The sequence below is a fragment of the Aulonocara stuartgranti genome (genome assembly GCF_965226115.1).
Source record: "Aulonocara stuartgranti genome assembly, chromosome: 7".
In the NCBI taxonomy this organism is placed as follows: Eukaryota; Metazoa; Chordata; class Actinopteri; order Cichliformes; family Cichlidae; genus Aulonocara; species Aulonocara stuartgranti.
This window is the reverse complement of record NC_138945.1, coordinates 30,433,070-30,445,621: the sequence shown is the minus strand read 5'-3', so window position 1 is coordinate 30,445,621 and position 12,552 is coordinate 30,433,070. Positions and strand designations below refer to the sequence as shown.

The following is a 12,552-nucleotide window of genomic DNA, read 5'->3' as shown; positions in this document are numbered from 1 at the left end:
CTCTTCATGACACAAAAGATGAACAGTTTAAAGTGTTAAATGAAACACTATCAAAATTGAATGAAAATAATCCATGTGGCATTGATGAAAGCTTTGTGCTTTTTTCTCTGCATTATCAAATTTCATTTTTTGTGATTTCTGTAAAATTAAAATAATACTAATGTATGAATAAGAAAAAAGTGGGAAAAAACATCATTTCAGAATCATACTAACGATTATATGTTCACTGGCATGTCCATTCTATCCATTCAGGCAAGGCCTTTTTTTAAACATATGACTTAAGTAAAACACACAGGAAACAGAGTTCAGCTTTAAACATTTTTAATCGTCATTACATTAAAAAAACAAAAAAACAAAAACAAAAAACAAACCAAAAAACCCCCAAAACATATAGGACCATAAATTATCATTTGCATTGAAAAAAAAAATCTATTTTAAATTGACGTCATTTTAAATCTCATTCCATGTTTTCAGGTTTGTCCTGTGTGCTGCTGTGTGTCTCTGTCCTGCTGTCTTCTGCCTGTGAACACACACTCTGCTGTGCTTTGTCCTCTGAGCTCCTCTTGATAGTCAGCTCTCTCTCAGCCTCTTCAACACACGGAGCTTTGGCTGCCTGGATGTGGAGCTTCCCATCTGGAGACAGGTGGCACGTGATGGTTTGAGGGTTCAGTCCTTCAGGCAGATCAAACTCCTGTCTGAACTCCTGCAGTCTGTAAGAGTACGAGCCTTTCCCATCCTCCTGCTTCTTCTCTGTCTTGCCACTGACTCTCAGCTTCCTGCCCACCTGCCTGACAGACAGCTCCTCTGGGGAAAAGCCTTGAGTGTCCAGCATCAGAGCAAACTTGTCTCCCTCTTTCTCCAGCTGGACGGCAACTGGCTGCACAGCCATGCTGCTTTGGAAAGGATCTGTCTCCTCCAGGATCCTGTGTTGAAGTTTATCCATCAGCTCCAGACTGCTGCACAGCTCCTGTAGGTTTCTCTGCAGGAGATCCTGCTGGTAGAAGAGAGGCTTGATCTCTGGCCACAGACTGCGCACAGGCCAGTAGAAGTCCATGAATGGACTGAGTGCAGACTGGACTCCATGAGAGCACAGCATCTTCAGTGGGTTTAGTGTTGAGTCCTCTTCTTGTGAGATGAAACACTGTTCAGGTGTCTGTTGTCTTCTTGGTGTTGCTTGTCTTGCTTTCTGTCTCAGCAGTGAGACTGTCCCAGTTTATATATACTAAGTGGAGGAGTTCCAGAGTCTTCAGGAATGTTCTGGTCTTTGCCACAGATCTCCACTGGGTGGAGCTGTTTCCCAGGAACAGAACCTCACTTTTGCTGCTGGAAAAACTTAAATCCCCATCCATGACTTGAAATATGTACTATTTTTCCCCCAAATTTTCATTTGCTTTGACTGAGAAGAAAAACTATATCTACTAAACAAATATCTGATTCATGCTGATGAAAGACGAGCAGGAAATTGACCTCTTCTTCCTCAGCCCTCAACCTGCTCTCACCAAGACTGAAAAATACAAAAAATAAAATAAAGAACAAAACTCCGCATTACTTGAGAAGTATAATATAATACAATATTTACTGGAATATCCATTCTAACCATATATGCAGTGAATTTGTTTTTAACAAGTCCATTGATTTAAATACGAATTTAAATGCAAACATTGGAGGTAAGCCTTAGATGTACACCATTTCCCCAGAAGGGGTCCAGAATCTTCAGGAATGTTCTGGTCTTTGCCACAGATCTCCACTGGGTGGAACTGTTTCACAGAACTTCTGACGTCACTTGTGAACTGAATGCACTTCATGTCTGATGTGAAAAGCTATTTGTCTACTGATCAAAAAATGTTTGGGTTCATGCTGATATTTTTTAAACACTAGTTCAAATCAATTTTATAATCCAAAACATATTATTAAAATCAAATAACATAAACTCCAAATTCTAAGAATGTGTAGAGAAACAGGTGAACATGTTTCAACATATAGCCATTACCACATATATCCACTAGGATGGGTTGTTTCTCAAGAGTGCCGAGTTCACTTAATAATTCTTAATAAGAATATGTTTTTGCAAATGTGTTTTGCTAACTTCAAATAGCATGATGTTAGTAATTATCACATGTGCAGTATATAATTGTTGTTAAATTATATGGTGAAATAGTCTGGCTTGTAAAATATTTGCTCAATTTATCAATACTTGGTACATTCTTCATGTTTGTTTGAAGGCTGTAACTTTCATTTGTTTAATAGATTACTGGAAATTGAAAAGCAACACACACACACAGAACTTGTGGAAACTAATTGCGCAGTATTTGATTTTTCTTACTTGTGAACTGAATGTTCTGTTGTTCACTTTGACATCGAGTGTTGTCACATTTTTGGAACAGACAATAAGATTGCATGAACTACTCTGAAACCACCTGGTCTATGAAGTGTTAACTCAGATAAAGCCAGGAGCTCATTCATCAAACCCAGATGGTGTTGAATTAAACAACAGTTTTCAGTCTGAACTACCAAATTCAATTTGTCCTCATTTGTTTCTATTTTTAAAAGCCATAAAGTTTAGAATTTTAGAGCTGGAGAACTTGGATGCATGGATCACAGGACCTCAATAAAACTCCTTCTATCCTCCTCTGTGCTTTTTTTCTTTCTTTCTTTTTAATGTAGGACTTAGAAAGAAAGACACAGAAAACATAGTTAAGCTTTGATAACATTTATTTCTCAACACATGAAAACTGAATGAATATCAATACAAAAACATTTATTTTACATTGGTATCATTTCATATCCATGTTTTCAGGTTTGTCCTGTGTGCTGCTGTGTGTCTCTGTCCTGCTGTCTTCTGCCTGTGAACACACACTCTGCTGTGCTTTGTCCTCTGAGCTCCTCTTGATAGTCAGCTCTCTCTCAGCCTCTTCAACACACGGAGCTTTGGCTGCCTGGATGTGGAGCTTCCCATCTGGAGACAGGTGGCACGTGATGGTTTGAGGGTTCAGTCCTTCAGGCAGATCAAACTCCTGTCTGAACTCCTGCAGTCTGTAAGAGTACGAGCCTTTCCCATCCTCCTGCTTCTTCTCTGTCTTGCCACTGACTCTCAGCTTCCTGCCCACCTGCCTGACAGACAGCTCCTCTGGGGAAAAGCCTTGAGTGTCCAGCATCAGAGCAAACTTGTCTCCCTCTTTCTCCAGCTGGACGGTAACTGGCTGCACAGCCATGCTGCTTTGGAAAGGATCTGTCTCCTCCAGGATCCTGTGTTGAAGTTTATCCATCAGCTCCAGACTGCTGCACAGCTCCTGTAGGTTTCTCTGCAGGAGATCCTGCTGGTAGAAGAGAGGCTTGATCTCTGGCCACAGACTGCGCACAGGCCAGTAGAAGTCCATGAATGGACTGAGTGCAGACTGGACTCCATGAGAGCACAGCATCTTCAGTGGGTTTAGTGTTGAGTCCTCTTCTTGTGAGATGAAACACTGTTCAGGTGTCTGTTGTCTTCTTGGTGTTGCTTGTCTTGCTTTCTGTCTCAGCAGTGAGACTGTCCCAGTTTATATATACTAAGTGGAGGAGTTCCAGAGTCTTCAGGAATGTTCTGGTCTTTGCCAGAGATCTCCACTGGGTGGAGCTGTTTTACAGGATTTATGACATCACTTCTTTTCTGTGAAACTATTTGATTACCGCATGTATTTACTAATGTCCATATAGGCTGCCTCAGTGACAAAAACATGTAAAATATATAAATGTGTAATAAGCGTAAATGCTACATATTTCAGATCTGACATCAAGTTTTTATTGTTTACTTTGATTAAGTAAATATTCAGTTACATTATTTAAATTTTTGTTCAAATGTGATATTTAAAAAAAACACAACCAGAAATCCAAAATCCAAGAACGCCTAGATACTCTTTCACGGTAATTGCAGAACATAGTGCAGTTTGATGCATTTATCACATATAACCAATTTGTGGGGCTTTTTCTCAAGAATACTGACTTCAGTTAATGTTCAATGTAGGATCAGAACTGTAAATCTTTAACATACTTTATTAAATTGCTACAGTTGGCTGTTGATAATTATCAGATTTAAAGTATTTATTTATTTATTTATTTTCAGTCTCAGCTCAAATGATCTGACTTGTAAAATGATTGCGTGTATTAGCCGATACTTATTTTGTTCTTCATGTTTCTTTGAATTCTGTAGCACTGCATTTGTAAAATAGGCTGCTGGATATTAAAAAGCACAGCTCACATAGACCTTGTGGAAACTAAATGCACAGTTTTAAATTTTTTTTAACACCTGAGCTGATAAACGTTTTCTTGTTCACTTTGACATGCAGAGCTGTCATTTGTTGGGAACCAACACAAAATTAAAACTACCCACATGGAGTTAAATATTAAGTGGGTTTTTTTTGGTCTGCACAATCAAATCCCATTTTTATTAATTTCTCCAGATTGACAGAAGAAATAAAACGATTAAATATGTCTGCTTTTTTCTTTAAAGAAACAACAATAATGTTTCTACAAGAATATGAATGTCAGACAAAGCCAAAATTAAAAGTAAAGAAAAAAATCAATTGAAATCATTTAATCTGTTCATTACTGTAAGACTGAATAAATATGTGTATCTTTAAATCTGTCAGACAAAAGTGTGTTTATCTTGAAGACCAAATGAGCAATGAAATAATAATCATTTCTGAAATATCCCCTTAATTTAATTTAGCATCATGAGTAAATACTCAGAATGAATTTGTTCATTTCCATTAAATTGCTAAAGTGAAGTTGAGATTATATATCCATCACACAGCTTTTGTGTCTGCCGACAGCATACTCCAGCAAAAGAAGGACTTGTTTGCCTGAACAGGTTTACAGTCAGTCGAAGAGCCAACACAGAGAAAGACAGAAGATCACTCAAGTACACAGTCATACCTTTGTCAAATTTAGAATCGCCAGTAAAGTTAACTTGCATGTTGTTGTACTGCAGGAGGAAGCAGCGGAACAGATCCGACATAGATTCAGTGAGAAACTACACACATAAAGTCCTGAACCAGCCAGCTGTAGATTCGCTGTTGCTGTGAGGCCAGAGTGAAGAAACTGTGCTAAGTACTGCACCATCATCATGGATACTTTGAAGTATCTTTCTTGGTAATCAGGCTTCCTCCCACAGTCCAAACATATGCTTTCTTTATAGATTGCATAATGTGAACATGAATGACATTCATTCTCTCAGCATTCATCTCAGCTCCCTGTGAAAGACTGGGAACTCTTCCAGGGTTTCACAGGACTTCTGACATCACTCATATGATTTCTTCATTACAAGTTTTTACCAGTGATCATAAGAGACTACAAAACTACCAAGCTTAGATTTGAGGGAAGCAATATTCAGTTATGGTGCGAAAGTTAAACTCAATTTTTAGTGGAAATCATTTAATACAGACCAGACTTTTTTTTTTTTGAAAATCGACGACTTTTCACAAGTCTATGAAGAAAGTATGAAACACCTCGTCTATACATAGGGCCTTTTTATTATTCTTCCAACAGTAATTTGAGGTTTCATCCACTAGATGGCAGGATCTCCTTCCTCATACATGTACTCCCAAAACTTTTGAAATACCTCTGAAATATGTCTTCTATTATACCATATTTGGTATTAAATACTAAGCATAAATACATAAATAAATTAATTTTCATTGTTATTTTTCAAGTTGTTTGCAGACCTGCTTTGTGATTTCCTGCCTTTTAATTTGCATTTTCCTTTTGTTAAAATAATACTTTCCTACTAGTGGTTTTACAGTTTTATGATTAGAAATGAATAACACAACCATGTGATGTAATGATACACATATAATTGTAACATACTGACTCTAGACTACACAATCCAAGATGTACTCCATGTTTTTTCCAAAGGGTAATTAACATTAAAGCCCTCATCTGGATGTATACTTCTGCACATAGAAACAAATTAACAACTGTTTATGCGTCAAACTAAACAATCACACCAACCAAAATATGTAAAGATATATTTTTAATCAATTAATTATTGTCATGCCTTGTAATATGTTGCAACTGATAATTTACAGCACTGAATGTTATTTTTGTCAGATTTTCTAATAGCAGTTTATACCTCTCATCTATCCTTACTTATTTTACCTTTCCTAAGAGTATAGAACAAAGACTAATATGATGATGATGCAGAGAAGTAGGGCAGAAACAGCATGGAGCCAGGTTTTAAACCCACAGTCTTTTCAACATTTACTGTGTCTCTCAAGAAAACAAGACGGATGATGAAACCTCGACTGGCAAATACAGCAGTTTGCTGCTCGGGGATATTGTGTCATGGTTGGTGTCAATATTTTTGACAGATAAAGAGAATATATGAATTTTTGGAGTGGGAAAGATACTTTTTCTTTTTCTTTTTTGTCAAGCATTCACCTTTGGATGAACTCTCAAAAGTGGAGGCAGGATAGAAGTGAGGAGGAGGTGGAGAAGAATGAAAAGTAACAAAAATAGAGGAAGGATGAGGAGGAGGAAGAGGAGGAGAAAGCAAGGCTCCGCTCCAAGTAAATCATCTGCATTGTTCTCCTAATGCTTCTTATACGCACCGACACCCACATATCCTGAAAGTGTCGGGACAGCGCCGCACACACAAAGAGAATCCCAGGCACAAATTCACACTTCCTTGTTACTGTCTTAGTTTGTCCCTCACGGAGATGGTTTTTAATGCACCATAATCCCCCTCGTTCCCTTGAACACATAAAAGACATATCCTTCTATCTGTGTAAGTGGCTCTGACGGCCACCAGCTCATCATGAACACACATGCACACACAAGCGCACACGGCCGCCAGCTCATCAACATGCAGTTATTCCTTTGGTGCGGGATCGCAGGCTGTTAATTGGCTGCCAAGCAGAATGTGTGTGTTTTTGTGTGTGTATGTGTGTTTGTGTCTGTACTGCAGAGCTGGGGTTGCTTAGAAATTCCCGTCACGTCCGGGAGCCTCGATTAAGACGTTGCTCCAGTTTCGAACAGACAGACATGTGGGGAGGAGGGGAAAGAGGTAGAGAGGGGTAGAGGATGCAGCAGGGGGGAGAAAGATGAGAGAACTCCAGAGGAGTGGGAAGAGAGAAAGAGAGGTGATGAGGCGGGACTCGGCAAAGAACAAAAAAAAAAGAAAAAGGAAGGAGAAGTGAGAGTGAGAGAGAAGAAGTGAAATACTGCAGTGGTCCTGTGTGTGAGACCTAGAGCAGATAACATACACTCTACTGCCTGTCTTATCACTGTGATAGAGTTGCAAAGTAGAAGACAGTATTTTAGGTATGTGCTGTAGAGTTCCAGCAGTGGGAGTCCTGTTCATCTCCTGCAGATACATTGTTAGGTGACTGGCTCACATAGAACTGACAGTCTCCTGGATTAAACAGCAGTGCAACTGTGCTCAAAAAAGGGGGAAAAAAATCTGTTTCCACGATGAAAAAGTGACACATACAAGGACATAAGTCAAGCAAGACTGAAAAGGCTTATTTCAGTCAGAAAAAGTAATTCACTTAGTCTCTGTTAGCAGATGAAGTTGTGTTAAGTGCTCTTTACTGAGAGGAACCTACAGATATCTGATAAAACATTTAGCAGTTTAAATTAGCTCGCTTTCAGAGTCCGGATCACTTCTGGGTGATGATGACTCTATTACAAAATTGAACTTAGTACGTTTTGCCTTACAGTTCTGTTTGAATGGCATTGTGGAGCGCAAAAACTCAAATGTTTGTTCAATAGCTGGTATCAAAGCTAAGGCTGGTGACCATGCATAGAATATACAGTGGGGCAAAAAAGTATTTAGTCAGCCACCGATTGTGCAAGTTCCCCCACCTAAAATGATGACAGAGGTCAGTAATTTGCACCAGAGGTACACTTCAACTGTGAGAGACAGAATGTGAAAAAAAATCCATGAATCCACATGGTAGGATTTGTAAAGAATTTATCCGTAAATCAGGGTGGAAAATAAGTATTTGGTCAATAACAAAAATACAACTCAATACTTTGTAACATAACCTTTGTTGGCAATAACAGAGGTCAAACGTTTACTATAGGTCTTTACCAGGTTTGCACACACAGTAGCTGGTATTTTGGCCCATTCCTCCATGCAGATCTTCTCGAGAGCAGTGATGTTTTGGGGCTGTCGCCGAGCAACACGGACTTTCAACTCCCGCCACAGATTTTCTATGGGGTTGAGGTCTGGAGACTGGCTAGGCCACTCCAGGACTTTCAAATGCTTCTTACGGAGCCACTCCTTTGTTGCCCGGGCGGTGTGTTTTGGATCATTGTCATGTTGGAAGACCCAGCCTGGTTTCATCTTCAAAGTTCTCACTGATGGAAGGAGGTTTTGGCTCAAAATCTCACGATACATGGCCCCATTCATTCTGTCCTTAACACGGATCAGTCGTCCTGTCCCCTTGGCAGAAAAACAGCCCCATAGCATGATGTTTCCACCCCCATGCTTCACAGTAGGTATGGTGTTCTTGGGATGCAACTCAGTATTCGTCTTCCTCCAAACACGACGAGTTGAGTTTATACCAAAAAGTTCTACTTTGGTTTCATCTGACCACATGACATTCTCCCAATCCTCTGCTGTATCATCCATGTGCTCTCTGGCAAACTTCAGACGGGCCTGGACATGCACTGGCTTCAGCAGCGGAACACGTCTGGCACTGCGGGATTTGATTCCCTGCCGTTGTAGTGTGTTACTGATGGTGACCTTTGTTACTTTGGTCCCAGCTCTCTGCAGGTCATTCACCAGGTCCCCCCGTGTGGTTCTGGGATCTTTGCTCACCGTTCTCATGATCATTTTGACCCCACGGGATGAGATCTTGCATGGAGCCCCAGATCGAGGGAGATTATCAGTGGTCTTGTATGGCTTCCATTTTCTGATGATTGCTCCCACAGTTGATTTTTTCACACCAAGCTGCTTGCCTATTGTTGATTCACTCTTCCCAGTCTGGTGCAGGTCTACAATACTTTTCCTGGTGTCCTTCGAAAGCTCTTTGGTCATGGCCATGGCGGAGTTTGGAGTCTGACTGTTTGAGGCTGTGGACAGGTGTCTTTTATACAGATGATGAGTTCAAACAGGTGCCATTCATACAGGTAACGAGTGGGGGACAGAAAAGCTTCTTACAGAAGACGTTACAGGTCTGTGAGAGCCAGAGATTTTCCTTGTTTGAGGTGACCAAATACTTATTTTCCACCCTGATTTACGAATAAATTCTTTACAAATCCTACCATGTGGAGTCATGGATTTTTTTTTCACATTCTGTCTCTCACAGTTGAAGTGTACCTCTGGTGCAAATTACTGACCTCTGTCATCATTTTAAGTGGGGGAACTTGCACAATCGGTGGCTGACTAAATACTTTTTTGCCCCACTGTATATATAGTCATGTACAGATATGTTTAGTGCTGGGTGATATGGAAAAAATATTTATCACGATATGAATTATTTTATGTCACGATAACAATATATATCACGATATACCACCTGACCTGTGGTCATCTGGAAAGTATGCAGTCTGTAAACAGCGAGCACAGAGGGTGCTGTCTTTGTTAATGAAAGGGATGGTTACGCTCATGTAGGGCTGTGTATCTCTGCTCGTCCATAGGTCAGTCATCAAGGCATAATGCACGACACTGCAAACATCCTTCTCTACTTTGGCCCGGCATGCATCATATAAGCGAGGCAACTCAACTTTACTGAAGTGCTTACGACCGGGCATAACGTACCACGGATCAAAGACTTTGATGAGGTCACGAAAGCTGTCCTTCTCAACTACATAAACAGGAACCATGCCTTTACAAATGTAACGCGAGATGGCTCCTGTGATTTGTTTATGGCGCTGGAACGTTTTCTCATACGGCGTATCTTGTGCGAAAGACTGCTGTATCTTCAGCTGGCTATAGTTTTTCTTTTCCCAACTTGCTCCCATCGTTCCACAACTTGGTTTAGCTCGGATTTTCTGGATTCTTGAGTTTTCTTCTTCGTGGACCTTCTGTAGGTGATAGAAGAGATTTGTTGTGTTGCCATTGGGTGCAGGAATAGTTTTATAGCATAGCTTGCAAATGGGCGTCTTCTTTTTTTCTTTTTTTTTCTTTTTATTGGCCTCGATACCACATTTTCTTTTTTCTTTTTTTTTGTGTCCCGTTTGGATCTTTAGCCATCAGAATTGTTGTCAAATGGGCGTCTTCTGCTACGTGTTGGTGCTGTTGAACCCAAAATGTAACCAAATCACAGACGTACCCCCTCTTTTTTCGGTAAAAGTGCTTCTTCTTGGGCTGCCTGTGTAGCTGTCTCTTCCTGTTGCATGTCCAGGCATGAAACTGCAACCTGTCGCACGTCCATCGTTTTGAGTTACCGTAAAGCATGCACATAAAGCAGCACCATGTCGCAAAACCACAAGACGGAGTTTCTTTGCAAAAAATATCTTTTTTTTAACTTTATTTTCTCTTGCATAAAGTTAAGAGTATGTATAGTGAGAAGACAACACTAATATATCTGCCACAGGCTGTTTAATGATATATTTTATGTAATAATTTATAAAATTAGGTTAGAAACGGTAGAAGACAAATGGCATGATAGACACTTTTCTATCGTCCACACGATATATATCGTCATATCGCCCAGCACTAGATATTTTTATGAAGATTCGTACAACAGTGGTATCTTTATCATGATGTCAGGTCACAGTTCATCAGCTAAAGCAAAGCAACCAAAACATTGCTTTCAAAACAAATGCTCGATTATTTCTGAAAGAAAATCTGGAATTCGGAGTGCACAGAAATAGTTTCAGAGCCAAGTGAGTGACAGAGAGAGAAGATTAGGTGAAAAGGGAAATAAGAAAAAAAACAAATACACAAGAAGCCCAAGATTACTAAAAGATATGCTCAGATGCAGAAAGAAGAGAAAGAGCAGGCTGCCCATTATAGATTATAAATGGGCAGATAGATTATAAACTTTTACGACGCTCTAATAAATCCTTGAGAGACTATTGGATGAATCTATGTCACACATATGTACTGAGTCAGTCAGCACATACTGTAACAACACATACACAACACAAGATTTTACTAGACATACCCTGTTATGTAATCATGCCAAAGAGAGAGAGAGAGAGAGAAACAGAAAGAGGCACTAATCAGACACCACACACTTCTCACAGCTGTCTGTCAGACGCTGACAGGGGCCATGTTGCTCTTTCCAAGCTGTGACATCCAAATGGCTTGTTTTGTTTTTACGTTGACATGTTGCCATTCTTTATTATTCATGCAGTCAGATGGTGGCAGTAGACCACAACAGCTCAGATGCTTTAAAACAGACAAAGCTTTATGTATGATGAGGCTGAGCTGATGAACAGTACGTAAGATCAATTGCCCAAGTTTCCAGTTCCAAAAGGAAAGACACTAACACTGACTCTTATCAAGTAAACCCAGAGAAATCAGATTCTTCTTACTTAATTCATATTCAATTCTATCTTGCCAACTAGCCTCGCTGATTACCTTTTTAAAGATTTCCCCCTAACAGAGAACAGGGGTTAAGGGCCGTTGTCCTTCTCTGCTGGTGACCTTGATCCTCTCATTTTTTTTTCTATTTGAAAAATAAAATTGACTGCTGCCCTCTCTCTGTGAGGGTGTGTGTATGTGAAGAACTGCAGCCCAAGTGATCTTAACATGCTACCGTGTTTGTTTGATGGAGGATAATTAAATAGGCAATAGAACCCAGCCTGCTCTAATCGCTATCGATTCATTTGCAGCACTCAGACACACAGAAACACACACACACTCGGCCAATACCCCAAAGCCTCAGGTCTCTACAAGTAGATGTCTGATACTCCCACATCAGCTATCAGCAGCCTTTCATGTTTCAATGGGCTTATTTAACCTAATCCATATTAGCCTTCATCCTCAGCCCTGTAGTGGGCCAAATCTATACATAACCCTTTAAGGAAAAAGGATTTGTCTGATGAACAAATGACCCTGCAAAAGAGCCATGCTCAGTCCCAAGCATTCTCCATTCTTGAAATCCAGAAATTTAAAGCAAAACCAGACCCCAACGATGTGATCGACACAGAAGATGCGGAAGTTTTATTATTGATAAAATGCTCTCAAATTCCCATTCTCACCCAGTCTGCTTGTGTGGCAGCAAACATTGTCATTGTTAATCCCCAATAATAGAATAGCTGGGATACATTGCAAAGTGTCAATAAAAACAGAAGGCAGAATGTCACGGTTCTGGGTCATGTTGACCCAGCTTTCTGTTTTTCATGCTTTGGTGTTTTTCTAGATTATGATTTATCAGTGATACTGTTTTGATTATGATGATTATTTAGTAGACTTTGGTCAGTGTCAAGTCTGTCTCTCTCTGTCTAGTCCGTGTCTTAGTAAAGTGTGTTTTGTTTCCTGTTTTACTTTGAAGGTTCTTGTTCCCGTCTGATGTCAGTGTTCCGGCTTTGCTCTCCTTGTCTCGTTAGGTCTTATTTCTCCCAGCTGTGTCCCCCTTCTGTCTCTAATTCCTTGATGACTCCCTCAGTGTATTTAAG

General features: G+C 39.9%; 2 protein-coding genes across 2 annotated transcripts; both read right to left on the bottom strand.

Moving 5' to 3' along the window:
- Nucleotides 1–304: 304 nt before the first annotated feature.
- LOC309710165 (heat shock protein 30-like) lies at nt 305–1,225 on the bottom strand. The gene has a single exon (XM_082539416.1). The coding sequence runs from the start codon at nt 1,094–1,096 to the stop codon at nt 458–460; it is 639 nt and encodes a 212-aa protein (XP_082395542.1). The 5' UTR covers nt 1,097–1,225; the 3' UTR covers nt 305–457.
- Nucleotides 1,226–2,694: 1,469 nt separating this feature from the next.
- On the bottom strand, nt 2,695–3,536 carry LOC309709752 (heat shock protein 30-like). The gene has a single exon (XM_082538571.1). It carries the CDS (start codon nt 3,417–3,419, stop codon nt 2,775–2,777), a length of 645 nt encoding a protein of 214 aa, XP_082394697.1. The 5' UTR covers nt 3,420–3,536; the 3' UTR covers nt 2,695–2,774.
- Nucleotides 3,537–12,552: the final 9,016 nt, after the last annotated feature.